Source organism: Ovis aries, chromosome 15 (genome assembly GCF_016772045.2).
Source record: "Ovis aries strain OAR_USU_Benz2616 breed Rambouillet chromosome 15, ARS-UI_Ramb_v3.0, whole genome shotgun sequence".
Lineage (NCBI taxonomy): Eukaryota > Metazoa > Chordata > Mammalia > Artiodactyla > Bovidae > Ovis > Ovis aries.
In genome coordinates, this window is record NC_056068.1 from 46187441 (window position 1) to 46205526 (window position 18086).

At 51.1% G+C, this 18086-nt stretch overlaps 3 protein-coding genes and 1 long non-coding RNA gene across 7 annotated transcripts; 3 read left to right on the forward strand and 1 right to left on the reverse strand.

Annotated features, from left to right (window-relative positions):
- Positions 1–804: 804 nt before the first annotated feature.
- On the forward strand, positions 805–8645 carry TPP1 (tripeptidyl peptidase 1). The gene is made up of 13 exons (XM_004016206.6): positions 805–853; positions 967–1038; positions 1284–1423; positions 2688–2838; positions 3049–3176; positions 3334–3512; positions 3679–3877; positions 4025–4213; positions 4459–4528; positions 5000–5120; positions 5205–5363; positions 5532–5657; positions 5858–8645. Exons 1-13 carry the CDS (start codon positions 810–812, stop codon positions 5996–5998), a joined length of 1719 nt encoding a protein of 572 aa, XP_004016255.1. The 5' UTR covers positions 805–809; the 3' UTR covers positions 5999–8645.
- Positions 8646–9516: 871 nt separating this feature from the next.
- TAF10 (TATA-box binding protein associated factor 10) lies at positions 9517–10924 on the forward strand. The gene is made up of 5 exons (XM_012095885.4): positions 9517–9773; positions 9912–10066; positions 10303–10367; positions 10456–10570; positions 10754–10924. The coding sequence occupies exons 1-5, from the start codon at positions 9542–9544 to the stop codon at positions 10841–10843; spliced, it is 657 nt and encodes a 218-aa protein (XP_011951275.3). The 5' UTR covers positions 9517–9541; the 3' UTR covers positions 10844–10924.
- On the reverse strand, positions 10892–18078 carry ILK (integrin linked kinase). 4 transcript variants are annotated; one of them, XM_012095245.5, is made up of 13 exons: positions 18025–18077; positions 17452–17567; positions 13497–13662; positions 13231–13326; positions 12951–13047; positions 12774–12857; positions 12589–12674; positions 12361–12470; positions 12124–12251; positions 11907–12028; positions 11712–11811; positions 11474–11604; positions 10892–11304 (listed from the first exon to the last, which is right to left on the reverse strand). In XM_012095245.5, the coding sequence occupies exons 2-13, from the start codon at positions 17538–17540 to the stop codon at positions 11155–11157; spliced, it is 1359 nt and encodes a 452-aa protein (XP_011950635.1). In that variant the 5' UTR covers positions 17541–17567; positions 18025–18077; the 3' UTR covers positions 10892–11154.
- Positions 11732–15643, forward strand: LOC121816692 (uncharacterized). Its single transcript, XR_006056358.1, has 2 exons — positions 11732–11843; positions 13469–15643. It is a non-coding gene; the product is annotated as an uncharacterized LOC121816692 (long non-coding RNA).
- Positions 18079–18086: the final 8 nt, after the last annotated feature.

An 18086-nucleotide genomic window follows, 5' to 3' on the forward strand; every position in this document is an offset into this window, starting at 1 on the left:
ATCTGTTCTCTGGGCCCATAGGGACGGGGCAGTGATGGAAAGGCTCCTGACACCTTGTAGACACCTCAGGAGGCACAGAGTGGGATGGACATAGGGGTGTCCTAGGGTGGGGGAGTGGGGATGGCACTAGGAACCCAAGCCTAGCCTGAGGCTGTCACATCACTCTGCAGTTGACCTTTCCCTCTAACATGGGCAGGAGGCCAGATGAAGGCAGACAGCAGGAGCTTGCTTGTGGCAGCAATCCAGAGAGGAATTGGCTGACTGGGGAGACCTTGGAGATGACCAGCTCTAGGCTTGAGGGTCTTCAAAGAGGTGGGGGTGGATACAAGAGCAGCCAAGTGGTTTGTTTTTTTGTGGGGTCATTATATATACTATAATATATTCATATATAATAACAGCTCACATTTGTTGAGCTTCTGCCATGTGAGGCTCTCTGAGGGGTTTGTTTGCTTTATCTCTGTAAATTTTCAGTGCAATCCGCTGAGGCAGAGCACTTTTAACCTAACAGTCTCCATATTCTTCATGAAGAAACCAAGGCTGCGAGAAGCTGTGACTTTCCTGATATCATATATCTTGTAAGGACCTGGATCTCTGGGTCTATGGGCCTCCAGAGCCCCTTTCTTAAGCACCGCCTACACTGTGCTGAGCCTGGGCTCACCCAGTGTTTCACAGTCCACAGAGGGAGCATCTGAGTGGCCGCCCCACGGCTTCTTCAGCATTCAGGACCACCCATTTGAGGGCGGGGCCAGCACGTCACTAGTTCCTAGGCAGAGGTGGTTGTGGACTACAGGGTTCATGTGATCTGTCACATGACAGCAGACGAGAGGAAAGGCAGAATGGGACCTCGATCCTGGTGAGAAACGGGGGGGCTCCGGGAGAAGGGAATCACGCTGGAGGGAGTTTATGTTGGAGGGTGGGAACAGCAACAGTCCAGCTCCTGCTGAAACCCATGTGCTGTCCCTGCAGCCTCCTAGGGCTCTTTGCCCTCTTTGTCACTGGCAAATGCAGTTACAGCCCGGAGCCTGACCAGCAGAGAAGGTGAGTTGACTTAGCACTGACCGCCCCTTCCCCATGGCTTGTCCTGCACCTATTATCCTGGTTCCAGCCTCCCTCACTGGCTTACCAGCTCCTGGTAGGCCCCTCCATAGTTCCCAGGCTCAGTCTGATCATCCATCTCCTGTGATTCAAATCTGCTTTTGAATCTTCCTCCAAATCTAGGTCTAATTCTGAACCTTCCCATCCCCACTTTAATAATGAAGGCTGTGTGACCGTTGACCCTGCAGGCTGCCCCCTGGCTGGGTGTCCCTGGGCCGTGCAGACCCTGAGGAAGAGCTGAGTCTTACATTTGCCCTGAGACAGCAGAACGTGAAGAGACTGTCCGAGCTGGTGCAGGCTGTGTCGGATCCTGGCTCTCCTCACTACGGTGCTTGGCGGGACCACGGGGCAGGATGTGGGATGCAGTGGAGGGACACGGGGCTGGGCTGAGCATGGGACAGTGCAGGTCATGTCAAGGGCGTGCTCTTAGGGCCTGTGGAGGGGGCGATATAGGACAGATGAATGGCAGTGACCTTCACTGAAGAGTTTCTGAATAAAAAAGTGAATGGGAAGTACTGTCCAAAACTAATTCACATTCTTCCCTCCAAAACTTTCCACCTTTGTTCATCAGGCTAAAAAACAAAGTGGGTATGGTTACGAGCACAGGCTTGGTGATCAAACCTGAATTTAAATTATGACTCTACTGCTTGCCAGCTGCCAGACAAGTGGGGAAGTGGCATCCAGTACATGTAAATTTAGCTCACTACCTCAGATTTCACCTCCAACCCCTGCTAAATTCACTCTCATTTTCTCCTCCACTCAAACCCTAAAGCTGTCAGTTCCAGCTCTGAAACAGTCCACTCTCTCATCATTCCTTGTTGCCACCAACTCAGCTGATTACTCTCTCACCTGGACTGCTGCCCACCCCACCTCGCTGGTCTGCCATCTCTTCCCCTCCAATCCACTCCCTTTAAACTTCACAGTCTCCTCCAAGAGTCGGTGCTTTGCTCCAACGGTCAAGCTGGACCGTGTGCTTCCTCCGAGGAAGCCCCTTGTGGTGGGGAAGGAGTGGGAGTGGTAAGCGTGTGAGGGGGCAATCTAAGGTTCACCCAGGAGGTGTGTGCATGATCCATGCAGAACAGTGACTCACCATGTTCAGCTTAAAATCAGTAAGTATGAAGATCTGAGCTAAATTAGATATCATCTTATAACTGGTCGTGAAAGTTTTGAAAACTTTTATTGGAAATAAACTTAAAATGAACTTTTTTTAAAAAAATTCCACTGGCAGTCCAGGGGTTAGGACTCAGTGCTTTCACTGCTGTGGCCTGGATTCTATCACTGGTTGGGGAACTAAGATCCCACAAGCTGTGTGGCATGCCCCCCAACCCCCAAAAGAACATTTTAATCTATTAATCTCATTTGTTTTTCATGATCATGCGGTATTTGCAACCTACTCTCCTTTAGGATAAATCCATATTCCCCCAAGTTGAGCCTACACCTGTATGGCCTGCCTTTTTACTAGAAGCTTCCCACCCATCCCTCAAGCCCCTACTCCAGTTTCCCTAGGATGTCCCAGTGCCTCCTGGTTGAAGTCCAAAACGAGCAATTTGGAAAAGCAATGAATGAAGGCAATTCTACTGAACCCCCTGCAGGCAAGTACCTGACCCTAGAGGATGTGGCTGAACTGGTCCGGCCATCACCACTGACCCTCCACACGGTCCAGAAATGGCTTTTGGCAGCTGGGGCCCGGAACTGCCACTCAGTGACCACACAGGACTTTCTGACTTGCTGGCTGAGTGTCCGGTGAGAGGAGATAATTGCCTCACAGAGGGTATTGATCACCCCATCAGGGAGATTTGTCTCCCTACCAGGGGGAGGGAGCTGAGAGTTTGCAGGTGCTGTGGGTGAAAATGCGTGGGAAGATAACAACTAACTACCCGGTGATGCTCAGGCAGCCTCTTCTGCTCTGCTTCATGCTTTCTGACCTGTGTTTTCTGAACTCTTTACCTCCAGACAGGCAGAGCTGCTGCTCCCTGGAGCTGAGTTTCATCACTATGTGGGAGGACCTGCGGAGACCCATGCTGTGAGGTCGCCACATCCCTACCGGCTCCCAAAGGCCTTGGCCCCACATGTGGACTTTGGTAACACCCCGTGGGGCTGGTGGAGGTTGGAAGGGCAGAGCCAGGGATGGGAGAAGTTTAGGTGCCACAGGGGGTGTGAGTGTGGGTGGGATCACAGTGGTAAAATGAGGGTTGGAGTCTAAAAGATCTCTTCCTCAAGCCTGACTCCTCCCCACAGTTGGGGGGCTGCATCGTTTTCCCCCTACATCAACTCTGAGGCAACGCCCTGAGCCACAGGTGCCGGGGACTGTTGGCCTCCACCTGGGAGTGACACCATCCGTGATCCGTAAGCGTTACAACTTGACGGCACAAGATGTGGGCTCTGGCACAACCAACAACAGTCAAGCCTGTGCTCAGGTGAGCCATGCAGGGAGCCTCAGCATCCTTGCAGCCTCTTCAAGGTGCCTGACCAGCCTGGGGCTGACTTTCCGACTCTAATCCTGTGATCTGGAACAGCATCCCCCGACCTGACCCTTGGGGCTGTGTTTTCTGACCCATGAATCTCCTCTGACTCCCTCTGTAGTTCCTGGAGCAGTATTTCCACGATTCAGACCTGGCTGAGTTCATGCGCCTCTTCGGTGGGGACTTTGCACACCAGGCATCCGTAGCCCGTGTGGTCGGACAACAGGGCCGAGGCCGGGCCGGGATTGAGGCCAGCCTTGATGTGGAGTACCTCATGAGTGCTGGTGCCAACATCTCTACCTGGGTCTACAGTAGCCCTGGTACTGCCTAGGGGACTGACTGGTGGGGACAGAATTGTGGGGGAGTAGTGATCTTTGCGCCTTCAAGGGAATTCCATGAGATAGAAGGAGATCCTGATAACTTCCCAAATGATTGCCCTTTTGCCCTCTTCTCCAAAAAATATCCAGGCCGGCATGAGTCACAGGAGCCTTTCCTGCAGTGGCTTCTGCTGCTCAGTAACGAGTCAGCTCTGCCATACGTGCACACCGTGAGCTACGGCGATGACGAGGACTCCCTCAGCAGCACCTACATCCAGCGGGTCAACACTGAGCTCATGAAGGCGGCGGCTCGGGGTCTTACCCTGCTCTTTGCCTCAGGTGACCTCCTACTCTATACTTGGACCCCACCACCACCCATTGCCCACTCAAGATGAGAACTTTGACCCCACAGTAACTCCTGGACCTGATCTCTAACTCATAATCTGAACTCAACCTAGACCACTGACCTGACCTCAACTCTGACCTCTTGCAGTAATAACATGTAAATTTCCTCTCTGACATCTGAACCTACATTCCAAGCTCTGACCAATGAAACTGAATGCTAAACCTGGTCTCTCTCCCAGGTGACAGTGGGGCCGGGTGTTGGTCTGTCTCTGGCAGACACCAGTTCCGTCCCAGCTTCCCTGCCTCCAGGTAAACACCCAAGCCCACCACTTACTTGTGATTTCATGGTCTAGAACCTTTGCCTTGACCCCACCAGGTGCTCCTGTGGGTCAGCACTCAGTCGTACCTGCTCTGATTGTGATCATGCAGTATTTTCAGTCTCTCCTCTGGTTCCTGCACGCACCCCCCCCCACCCCCGCTTCTTCCCAAAGGTCCCAGGCCCCGAATCTCCTGAGTAGGACAGAGATCCCAGTATTCTGCTTCCTCGGTCCCCAGGCATTTTAGTGGGAGATTTGGTGGATGTTTTGTAGGGAGAAGTGTGCACAGTCACCTCAGACCATGCCTTGAGGGCCACAAACCTCTCAGTCTTCCCCGTGTACATACTCCACCAGAGTGCTTTCCCAGTCCCTCCAGCAAGACCCAGGCCACACTCACCCAGCCCTATGCATTTGGGAGGTGTCTTAGAACTGCTACATTCTGAGTGGTGTCTTCTTCCCTCAGTCCCTATGTCACCACGGTGGGAGGAACATCCTTCCAAAACCCTTTCCGAATCACAGATGAGGTTGTTGACTACATCAGTGGTGGCGGCTTCAGCAATGTGTTCCCACAGCCTTCGTACCAGGTATGTGTGTGTTTGTGTTGGTGGAGGAGAGATGGGTGGAATCCTCAGTTCAGCAGATGGTACTTACTCAAGAGTGTCTTTCAGGAGGAAGCTGTAACCCGGTACCTGAGCTCCAGTCCCCACTTGCCACCATCCAGTTACTTCAATGCCAGTGGCCGCGCCTACCCAGACGTGGCTGCACTCTCTGATGGCTACTGGGTGGTCAGCAATCATGTGCCCATTCCATGGGTGTCTGGTACCTCGGTGAGAATCAGTCTGGCTCCAAACCTCCACCCAGCGAATACCCCTACCTTCCAACCCCAAGACCTTGCACCCAGAACCCCTGACTCCTCAGAGACCTCCTACCCATCCCTCCCAAAAAATCCAACCACTATGAATCCCTAACCTCTACTTGCACGCTCACCCTTGCAGGCCTCTACTCCAGTGTTTGGGGGACTCCTATCCCTGATAAATGAACACAGAATCCTCAGAGGGCTACCCCCTCTAGGTTTTCTCAACCCAAGGCTCTACCAGCAGCGTGGGGCAGGACTCTTTGATGTGAGTATGGAAGGAAGGGTTGTGGCCATTTTCATATGAAATAACAACGTTCATACTCCTAAGAGTATGTTGAGTGCTGAGATGAACTTGAGGGCAATTCTGATGGGGTGGGATAGCCTCTGGGATTTGTGAATACAGGGTAAGGGGCTATAGTCTGTTAATATCAGCAGGTCCAGATCTGATGCCCACCCTCTCCCTAGGTAACCCGTGGCTGCCATGAGTCCTGTCTGAATGAAGAGGTGGAGGGTCAAGGTTTCTGCTCTGGCCCTGGCTGGGATCCTGTGACAGGCTGGGGAACACCCAACTTCCCAGCTCTGCTGAAGACACTAATGAACCCTTGACCCTCTCCTGCTAGAAGGGTTGGCCTGTCCTCTGCCCCACAGCAGGTGGCTGGGTCCCTTATTCTGCAGTGTTGGAGGCCCTGCTGAACCCTCAACCGTTGACTGCCACAAACAGCTTATCTCCCTAACCCAGAAATGCTGTGAGCTTGACTTGACTCCCAACCCTACCTGTTCCATCATACTCAGGTCCCCCTGCCCCAGGTTCCTCAACAGGTGCCATAACCAGCACTATTTGGGAGGATCCCCTGCATACAACCACTCTCACCCCCACCCCCCAGGGCCCCCTGCTCCGTTTCTTTTCTTTTCAACCAGGCTTTTCCAATGTGTTTTCTACACTGTGTACACTATTTCACTGCATCCTCATTCCTCAATTCATTGCCATGAGACCTCTACTCTTACTGTTTTACTCTTTCCTTCCCCCTAAGAAATACTCCCAACCTTTGCTTTGTGAGCTCTCTGTCATAGAAGCCTACTGCCTCTTTTTTCTTAGCTTCCAGGGCTTAACTTCTTCTCTGACCACTCCCTCTTCCTCCTTCATTCCCTTTTCCCTCCTTCTCTTTCTCTGCTTCCTCATTAAACGTTGTTGTATTTTGTTGCTCTATCCTTTTGTAAAATTTTATAACTCTTGGTTTTTATTTTATCAAAGTATATGGGCACATTGTCAAATACTTCTTTAAGTCTTACTGCTAAAAAATAGCCACGCCTTATATATCTACCCCCATTTCCTGCTACTTGAGGCAATCATTTCAACTGTTTCTGATGATTCTTTAGTGTGTGCTAAGTCGCTTCAGTCGTGTCCGACTCTTTGTGACCCCATGGACTGTAGCCTGCCAGGCTCCTTTGTCTTTGGGGTTCTCCAGGCAAGAATTCTGGAGTGGGTTGCCAGGCCCTCCTCCAGGGGATCTCCCTGACCCAGGGATGGAACCTGCATCTCTTAAATCTCCTGCATTGGCAGGCATGTTTTCCACCACTAGTTTATCTCTAAATAACATGCTTATGTTGCTGTTTATTGATTTCCCCCTGCCCAATTATAGCCATTACTGACTTCCTATTAGCTTGTGATCATTCTTCTTCCTTGTCCCAATCACTCAAAATCCGCACCACCCATTCTTTTGTCCTCTCGATACAATTCTATTTTTGTCTGAGCTGCATACAGGATTTGCAATGGTACAACTGTGTAAATGCTAATCATACCTAATCCATGTAGTATCCTTGCTCTATCCTTTGTCTTTTGCTCTTCTCACTTGACTCATTGTCCACTGAAACAAATCAATGACTGGCATCCACAGCCATCACCATCTCACTAAATCGGACTTTCCATCCTACAGGGATTGATACCTCAAAAGCAAGATGTGTAATTCTCAATAGTTCATCTCCGTTCTTCCCAATCCCAAACTGTTCTCTTTTCTTATTTATAAATGACACTATGCTTGACACTTCCAACTGAGCCAGAAACCTAAAGTATCATCCAAGTTTCCCATTTCCTTCACCTCCTCCCATCATCTCCTTGTCAACAAGTCCTACTGACTCTATCTCTTAAATACATCTTTATCAACCCAAAAGTTCTTCCAATTATATTTCCAAAGTGTATCTTGAATTCATCTACTTCTCTCCAGCTCCACTGCTACTACATGAGCTGTGAGCCATATTCCCGCTCCTCTGAATTGAGGCCCTTGCAAGAAGTGCCCTTACATCCTGCCTTTCCCTAAACCATCTACCAGTTCTTTATTCACTAAGTTGTGTCTGACTCTTTTGCAACCCCATGGACTATAACCCACCAGGCTCCTCTGTCCATGGGACTTCCCAGGCAAGAATACAGAGTGGATTGCCACTTCCTTCTCCAGGGTTCTTCCTGACCCAGGGATGGAACATGGGTATCTTGCATTGGCAGACATGTTCTTTACCACTGAGCCACAAGGGAAGCCCCAAAACCAACTATCAGAGCAAATCTCATGAGGTCATCTACTTAATTAAGAGCCTTCAAAGATTACTGGATATAGGTCAAGCTTTTTATCATGACTTACAAACCTATCTCTTTACTTGCTATTTGTTTCCAAGTAACAAATTGTTTACCCTTCCCGGTCTCCCCACACTCCCCTCCATGCACTTTCATTCACTGTTGCTCAAGATATTCTGTGCCCTAACATTACCCCTGGCTTCCTGTGCCTGGCTGAGGTCCAGAATTCTTTCAAAACTCAGCTCACCTCTTGTGAATCTTTTGGCTCCCTGAAGCTAGTTGATGTGGGTATGACAGAAAAGTCCTAGATTCTTGGTTCTGATATAGACTAGAGAGAGCCTGGGGGAAGTAAGTTCAACTCTTGGAGACTTTTTCCTCATCTGTTAAGTGAGGATATTGATACCTGCCTCTAATATTCAGGAAATCATTAAGTGGAATAAACTTAATGGAATGCCTAACACACAGATGTAGGCAGCAACTATTAGTTCCCTTCCTCCCTTGCACTGCACACCCTGTGTCTACCTCCAGTATTTTAACTCCCATATATTGGTGAAATGGCAAGTTTAACTGTTAATGCCTCCCTTTGCAAGACCACTGGTGCCCGGAGGAGTAGAACCTTCTCCTACTTAACTCTGTATTTGCAGACCCTAGCTCAGGACTGACAAAAATAAATTTTTGCTGTGTTGAAAACCCCACTCTTTCACTAGCCGTGATTTTACATAAATTGTTTATTAAGACTGAAAGACAGCCATCCCTCTGTATCCTCGGGTTCTCCATCCACAGATTCACCCAACCGTGAACTGAAGATATATATATTTTTTAATTCCAATTATAAAAGACGAAACTTGAATTTACCATGCACCAGTAAACTATTCACATCGCATTGGATATTATAAGCAATCTAGAGATTATATAGAGTATACAGTGCAAATACTATGCCATTTCATATAACGGACTTGAGCATCCACGGATTTTGGTATACATGGGTTGGGGACGGGAGTCGGGGGAGTCCCGGAACCAATCCTACCAACCCTTCACCACCTATACGGACGGTGGACTGTACCTCTCTCCCCATCTGCAGCAGCACTGTGTCAGCTGTCCGGTTACCTTCACTTTGGGCAGCTGGCGGGGAAAGAGGCTATTCAACTCCACTACAAACCCTTAAAAGGCTGGATAAAGGAACTTAGAAAAGATGCAGACACGCAGGCGACCAACAGTAGAGAGGTGTCGGGGCGATGAGCATCAAAGCAAGAATTTTAGACGTCAGGCTGGGTGAGGGGGCCTCAAGCCCATAGAAGAGAATCCTCGACATTGAGGGGTTCCCATCCCAGCGGATCCACACTGGAGAACCGCGGGTCCGGACGCGAAATGTCCGCGCCAGCCCAGTTCCGCAACACTTGGTCTCCGCCCTCCCGCCTTTGTCAGGTAGCGGCTGGATGGGCGGGGAATAAAGGAAGGAGGCCTAAGGGAGGAGCGAACGTGGCGTGGGAGGAACGAGTCGTGGGGCGCGTGACGTCACCCCTGGTGTGTGCGTAAGGTGAACGGAAGCGGAAGCGGCTCTGTTCGCCGCCTCTCCCACCGGCCCGATGAGCTGCAGCGGCTCCGGCGCGGACCCCGAGGCGGCGCCGGCCTCCGCCGCCTCGGCCCCGGGCCCGGCGCCCGCGGTCTCGGCCCCCGCCGCGCTGCCCGCCGGCACCGCCGCGGAGAACAAGGCCAGCCCCGCGGGGACGTCAGGGGGGCCTGGGGCTGGAGCCGCGGCAGGGGGCACTGGAGCCGTGGCGGCGCGGGCCGGGGAGCCTGCCGAGCGGCGCGGGGCGGGTGAGGGCCGGGACGGGTGAGGGCGAGGGCCGCGCTTTGGGCTGGGCCCAGCGGCGGGTGAGGGCAGAGGGTAAGACACACCTAGCGGAACCCTCGAGCCTCCCACCTCCGTGTCTCAGTTTGCTGGTTTTCCTCCAGCTCCAGTGACGACCGGCGGCGCGGCGCCCCCGGAGGGGGCCATGTCTAACGGGGTTTACGTGCTGCCAAGCGCGGCCAACGGAGAGGTGAAGCCAGTGGTGTCCAGCACGCCTCTAGTGGACTTCCTGATGCAGCTGGAGGATTACACGCCTACGGTGGGCTTCCTGCCTGAACAAGGCTAATGACTCGCTGTCACGCCAACTTCTGCCACACCATCTGGATTTGCAGCATCCTCTTGTGTTTCTCTTCCTAGCTTTTGTGATTTTTCCCTTCTGCCCACCCAAACTGGGAGCTTCCTGATAGCCAGGCCTGCCCTCCATTTCCCTTACCCCGACTCTCAGCCCCGCTGTACACAGGGCTAACGCTTACAGTCGTCTAATTGATTTCTCAGATCCCTGATGCAGTGACTGGTTACTACCTGAACCGTGCTGGCTTTGAGGCCTCCGACCCACGCATGTGAGTAAACTCTGGGCAGGTTAGAGTGTTGGGTGTTTGTGTGGAGTTTATTGTCTATGCTCTTCTCATACCATTTTTTTCTCTCCAGAATTCGGCTCATCTCCCTAGCTGCCCAGAAATTCATCTCAGATATTGCCAACGATGCCCTACAGCACTGCAAAATGAAGGGCACAGCCTCTGGCAGCTCCCGAAGCAAGAGCAAGGTGTGAGGGGAGGCTCATTGATTCAGTAATTACTTCCTACAGCAGCAGAGGCTTAAATTATCCTGAAACCCCTTTGAGGGAAATTAAGCCTTAGGGGAGGTGAAAGACCTACTCAGGGTCACCTGCCTGGGATTGAAATCTGGAATTCCTGTGTTCAGCTGGTGCTCTTCCCTCTTCCCTCAGGACCGCAAGTACACTCTAACCATGGAGGACTTGACCCCTGCCCTCAGCGAGTATGGCATCAATGTGAAGAAGCCGCACTACTTCACCTGAGCCACCCAGTCTAAATGTACTTGTCTGTTCTCTTGTCCCCACACCAGCCTGTTTTCATAATAAACTTTATTGTGACAGGCAGGGCTGATCCCTCCCATGCTGGGAGACACCGTGTGGCAAGTGACAAAGCTTTGAGCCCATTCCCTTTTGGGGCCACAGTGGTAGGGATGGGGGCAGGGGATGGGCCCCATGGCTGGGGTAGTACCATGACTAGTGGCAGGGGAGGCAACCAGAGGCCTACTGCTTTGGGGAGGTGCACTCCCCTAACCGTGTCCTGACACCTCTGGAGTTCAGATAAGGACTTTCCAGCTCTACTTGTCCTGCATCTTCTCCAGGATAGGCACGATCATGTCAAACTTGGGCCGCTTAGCAGGGTCTTCATTCATGCAGATCTTCATGAGTTTACAAACGTGGGGGGAAATGCCTGGTGGGATGGTAGGCCGAAGGCCTTCCAATGCCACCTGCAAACACAAGGAAAAACAAGGTGAGTCTCAGAACTTGAGTCTCATGTCGGGAGAGACGTCTAGCCCTCAGGACAGGATTCTGTGTATTTGAATCAATGTGGCAGGAGCCCAGCCCCACTACAATTATTGTCACTACCACCACAAGTATATCCAGTTATGCTCTCACCTTCATTCCAATTTCCATGTTGGAGAGGTCAGCAAAGGGTACCTCCCGTGTCACCAGTTCCCACAGAAGCACTGCAAAACTCCACATATCTGCTGAGCGTCTGTTTGTGTCTTCAGGCTTCTTTTGCAGAGCTAGAGGGATAGGACTTATCTGTTCCAGCTGCTTGTCCTGTCTGTGTTCCCTTCCATTACTACTGAGCTGCCCCTTCTCTGCCTCACATCATAATGCCATCACTCACCTTCAGGAGCCACCCAGGCAGGTGCATACATGCGCCCGGGGCACTGGAAGGAGAACTTGACGTCGGCCATACTGATTCGAGCAGTCATGTCCTCATCAATCTGAGGAAGAGAAGATAGTTGTGTGGAAGGAGGTAAGTCCTATTCTAGGGAAAGGACCTCTGGGGCTTGGGCCGGGAGTGAAGTTGTGATCTCACCATTACACTACGGCTGTTGAGTGCATGTCGTGGGATGAGGGGCTCTAGTGTGTGTAGGAAGGCCATGCCCCTTGCCATGTCCAATGCAAACTTCACAGCCTGGCTCTGGTCCACAACGAAATCTAAGTGAGAAGGCAAGAGTTAAATCATTTGGAGAGGCTCACAGACTTTCCTTCCCCACACCCTGCTGCAGTGAGATTTGGCACTCCCTACTCACTGGTGCCTTCATGTAGCACATTGTACAGGGATCCGTATGGCATCCAGTGTGTGATGAGGGTCGGGTGAGGAGCAGGTGGAGACTGACAGGCACCAAGCACTGGGAGCACATTGGGATGTGAGAAAATCCTGGAAGAGGGAGAGAATGCCCCTGGCTGAGATCCAGCATAAAAGATCTCCCTCTGGGTGCTGACAGGGCTCCTTGAAATCAAGGCTTCCAGTTTAGGCCTTGCCCCACCTGAGCCGGGGACACTCCTCATTGAAGTCCCTGCTCTTCCTTGTACTCCAGTCTCGAACCTTTAGCATCTTCACGACAATGTCATTGCCCTGCCAGCGGCCCTTCCATAGCTGAGGGACAGATAAGGGTTAGAAGGCTTTAACTAAGGCCACTGTTTTCTTGCCCACTAACTGGAGGAGAGACTTAAAACAGGTGCACAACAGGTAATAGGGTGGGGTGGGGAGTTACCTCTCCAGAGTGATTCTCGTTGAGCTTCGCCAGGAAGTTGAGCTGTTTGAAGTCAATGCCGGAGTGTTTGTTCAGAGTCCCATTTCCTGAGAGTGTGGGCAGGTCAGGCACCCAGCTTCCCTCTTTCCCAGCCCCAGGAGTCCAGGACTATTCTCTCACCACCCCTCCCCTCACAGCTGACTCACGGGGCCGAGTGCGGGTAGTCCCCTTCCAGAATGTGTCCTTGTATGGAATACGGTTCAGATTCTGGCCCATCTTCTCTGCCCGCTCTGGGGAAGAAAGACAAAGTCTTGACCTCAGCTGTTGTGTGGAAAGAGACAGGCTAGGACAAGACGAGGACACAGCGGTGGGTGGGGACAGACCTCGGAGCAGCTCTCTCAGGGGTGCCTTGGCTTTGTCCACAGGCATCTCTCCATACTTGTTACAGATGCTGACAAGGGCCCCATTCGCCACAAGGTCCTGGAATTAAGAGATGGCTGTGATGAGGGCATTCCCAACTAAGCATGAGTGCAGATGCAGTACAAACCTTGTGAATGTTGCACACAGGACAGTACTCACAGGATGGGTTGAGGGTTCCAGAGTCTCCCACTCAAGCTCAAACTTCTTCCCACCCATCCCAGAGTTCAGGGCCTGAGTACTCACCTCTGCCACCTGATCTTGGCCCCAGAAACAGGCATAGTGCAGGGGCACATTCCCATGCTCATTCACCGCATTGATGTCAGCTTTGTACTGTAGCAGCTGGTGCCCATAGCCAAATAGAAAGAGGTAGAAGGTACAGTCAGTCCCAAATGAGAGAAGTGTACTAAGGCATGCAAGGAAGGAAGGAGATGAGTACACATACTTTGTACGTTATGTTATAATGCCTGTGTCTTACTTCCAGGCATGTGCATCAAGGGGTTCATACATACCTTCTGTACAATATCACGGTGCCCATGACTGGCTGCCAGGTGCAGAGGGGTATCATCCCCACGGTTCATCACATTGATTCGTGCCCCCCGCATGATCAGCATCTCAACCACAGCAGATCGGCCTTCTCGGCAGGCCCAGTGCAAGGGGGAGAAGCCATGATCATCCCTATGAGGAAGGCGCAAGGGTCATTGATTTGGAAGTGGGATGGGGGCAAAGGCTTTGACACAGGAAAAACTTTAATATTCTCTCTGCATACTCTTCCCTGGGAAGCCTTACCTCTAGAACTTTGATTCTCATTCATGCCAGCAACTCCCAAAGCTGTCCAGTCCAGACCTTCCCGAGTTTCAAACCCAACCAACCACTACCTGAAATCCCAACAATTCCATATGATTCACTGTTTTCATCTCCCTCTAGCCTTTCTTCCCAGGCACCTTCTATCATTAAATGGTAACATTCTTCATCTGGTTTCCTCTGCACCCCTTTGGCAACATCTGTTGGTTCTTTTCTGTTTTCACCATATCTTGTACACTGCCTTACTACATAGGTACTTGTCACACTGGATTGTAAAAATCTGTTAAATGGGCTGTCTTGTCTATTAGACTAAGCTTTTTGAGAATTGACAGCAGCTGTTCAGTGCATGTTAATAGGAAGGAAGGGAAGCTTTGAGAAGAAAAGCCACAGTTTATGGAAGAGGAAGCAAGTTTACTGATTGGTTTTGGTTCTGATACTGAAATTAGAATCTAAAAAGGGAATGGAATTAAAATGATGGTTTGGAGGGGTTTATAATGAAAAGGAGAAATGCTTTGGGTAAGTCATTCATGAGGCAGATACCGCCACATAAGACAGGATTCTTAAGCAATCCTAGGTACAGAAAACAAGAAAATGAGAATGACTTAATTAGAAAGCTGTACCTAACTTTTTTCTTTTCCCAAGAACTTCTCTATTTTATAAAGTTAAATGTATAAAAAACAACAACAACAAAACCACAATTGGGTGGAAACTAGGCCTGCCTGACAGCCTGGGGCCATAAAAGGAAATTCCCTCCAGTCCTGGGCTGCAGATCCAAGGGGCGGAGCTAAGGGGGCGGTCCGTGGTCTGGGCCGTCAGCCTCCGGATGCCTTAGTGCTGCGGTCACTTCCCGTGTGGGGGCTCTAGGCGGGGCCTGGAGCTGATCAGGGGTATGGTCACCCCAGGCAATCCAGATGTCCTCAAAGCCAAAATGGGTGGTGGGTGTGACCTTTAACTTACTGATTTCCCTCTACAGCTGCCCTCATCTGTTCACAAAGATAGCCAAAAGCTTTTCTGGGAGGTATTCCCTCCCTCTTCCTAAAGCAATCACCACCCCTTACTTATCAGTCAGTTTTGCATCCCAGTTCTTTAATTTGTGCCCCAGTTTATCAGCCTCTGGCGGTCTGTGGCCCCAGAGAAGGCCAGAGCCTGACAGCAAAAGTATGGGCACAAGGGTTCTGCCCACTGCCATGCTCCGGTCACCTCAGAGCCTGAACTTTAATCCCAAAGCGACCAGCAGGAAATTGACCCTTACTTAATATCCACCATATACCCAGTTGGGGCCCCGAAGCCCTTCCACTCATACCTGCACCACTTTCACTAATACCACTCTTTGATGCCAGCTTCATTGGAAAAAGTTACCTAACCTTTATGATGCCACCAACAAAATAGTAGCTGTGTTCTCTGTCTTTATCAGAGCACCGTTTGAAGAATTATATGAAAAATGGAACGAGTGTGAATTATAGAGAAATAGCGTAGAGTCTAATGGGGACCCATAAAGCCTGGATGAAAGTGACAGGTGATCCTTAACTCTCAAACCTAAAATCTATTTTCTCCTCACTTTAAAAAAATTCTACGATCCTGAATCAGCATCACTACTGCTTTTCTTGCCTTCCTGTCTCAGCCAACCTTAAAGAACTTGTCTACATTCACTTTCTCTACTTCACATTCAACCTGCCCAGGAGACCACTGCCTTGAGGACAAGCATTATGCCTGATTCTGGACTTCTAGCACCCAGTGCGTGTTCAGTATAGTTCCTTAAATGAAGGAACCAAGTATAGTCTGGTTTTTTTCACTTGTTTTCCTCTGAAACGGCTCTCACAGAGATCATTAAATACATAAATAATTGTAAATTCAATGGTTACACTTTAGTGCTCAAGTTCTTTGACCTCTTAGCAATCTAGAGTACCACTGACCACTCCTTTCATTGAAACATTCACTTCTTTAAGCCTACTCCAGTACTTTTGCCTGGAAAGTCCCATGGATGGAGGAGCCTGGTGGGCTGCAGTCCATAGGGTCGCTAAGAGTCGGACACGACTGAGCGACTTCACTTTCACTTTTCACTTTCATGCGTTGGAGAAGGAAATGGCAACCCACTCCAGTGTTCTTGCCTGGAGAATCCCAGGGACGGGGGAGCCTAGTGAGCTGGTGTCTGTGGGGTCGCACAGAGTCGGACACGACTGAAGCGACTTAGCAGCAGCAGCATATTTTCCTGTTTGGTCTTCTAGGTTTCTCATCCGGTTTCATATCCACCTCTTCAGGTGCCATCTACGTGCTGTGTGTGTCTGTGTGTGCATGCGTGTACATGCTTAGTCATGTCTGACTTTGCAACCCCATGGACCAGCCTTCCAGGCTCCTCTGTCCATGGGATTTCTCAGGCAAGAATACTGGAGTGGGTTGCCATTTCCTACTCCAGAGGATCTTCCAGACCCAGGGGTTGAACCCGCATCTCCTGCCAGCTCCTGCCCTGGCAAGTAGATTCTTTACTGCTGAGCCATCTGGGAAGCCCATCTTCATGCTGCTGCTGCTGCTGCTGCTAAGTCGCTTCAGTCATGTCCGACTCTGTGCGACCCCATAGACACCAGCTCACCAGGCTCCCCCGTCCCTGGGATTCTCCAGGCAAGAACACTGGAGTGGGTTGCCATTTCCTTCTCCAATGCATGAAAATGAAAAGTGAAAGTGAAGTCGCTCAGTCGTGTCCGACTCTTAGCGACCCCATGCACTGCAGCCTACCAGGCTCCTCCGTCCATGGGATTTTCCAAGCGAGAGTACTGGAGTGGGGTGCCATTGCCTTCTCCAGTCATGCTAATATCGCCCAAATCTTTGTCTCCAAGTCAGATCTCTCCTGAAATCCAGCAGCCCACTCCACATCCACTTTATTGTCACTTAAATGTGTGCAGAGTGGAACTCACCACCCTTCAGCCTTGTCCTTCTCAATAAAAGGAACCACTATCTACCCAAGCCAGAACCCTGATCATCATCTTTGACCTCACTTTCCACACCAAGTCTCACCAATTCTTTATCCAAAAGATCTCAGGAATTTGATCACTTTTTTCTTTTTTGCCTGTCCCAATTCTAGTCTAAGCCATCACCACTTGAGATGGACTAGGCAGTTAGTTGCCTCTCTTCACATCACCACTTGCTCTTCATAAAGCATCCAAGATGACACTTAACAAATGGACAATCTCATCGTACCATTACATGGCTCTAAACCCTTGCCCTTGCAATAAAAAATTATTATAGCCTAAATACTCTTGCATGATCTGACTGACCCTTGCAGACCTTTCCAGTCTTAACTTCTGTCATTCTGCACTTGTGCTTAGAGCTTTAGCCCACAGAAGCCCAGCGGTTTTCTCTCCTCTAGCCATATGGAGCTCCGGACAGTTTCTGGCACTCTCTGCTCCGTGTCTTGCCCCCTAGCTTTTGCCCATGAGGTTCACTGAAGTTAGAATACTCTGCAGATTCTGCCTGTAAATTCTTATTCAGTCAAGATTCAGCTCAAACAACAGCTTCCGGTGTGGAGACCCTCTGCCCCGCTGACAGGCTGTTTAATCCTCATCACACTGAATAGGAAAGTAAGCCGCCCGCACCAGAAGTGAGCACCCCACAGAGCGGAGAGGAGCATGTCTTTGCCCTTCCTCTCGCCCCCCAGCCACCCCAGCTCACCCCTGGTTGAGGTCGTTCTCCGTGTTGTCCAGCCACAGGCGGACCGCAACCGCGTTGCCCTCCCGGCACTGAGTGAAAATGTCGTCCATAGCAGCGTCCCGGCAGAGTCCCCTAGACTGGGAAAGTGTGGGAACTGTAGAAGGATCTTGGGGGGGGGGGGGGTGAGCCCCAGGCTTTGTCCCCTACAGGAGAGAAGTGTGGTGTTGGGCTGGGGGTCTGGGCTCTGCGTCCCCAGCTACTGGATGTCTGTAAGGAGTTAGGGAGGCAGCGGAATGGTCCTGGACTGTGTCCCTTGAGCGCGAGGGAAAGGCGGATCGGGCGAAGTAGGCGTTGATGAAGAGGTAGTGTCTTCCGAAGGGATGTCACGAGAGCAAGCACAGAGACCCTACCCGCGAACAGAGCTGGGGGGTGGGGGTGGGGAGTTTAGGCGCCGTATACCCTGGAGGAGGCGATCGGAGGTCCTTGCCGAGGATGGCCCTCGTTCCCGACTCGGAACCGAGTAGGTGGAGGGAGGGGTGACCGCCTGGTAAAGCTCGAGCCTTGGGGAGGGGGCACGGGTGCCCCCACACTCACCGGGACTCGGGCTAGAGGAGCCTTCTCCGGGGAACTCCCGTCCGGCCGCGCCCGCCGCCCGG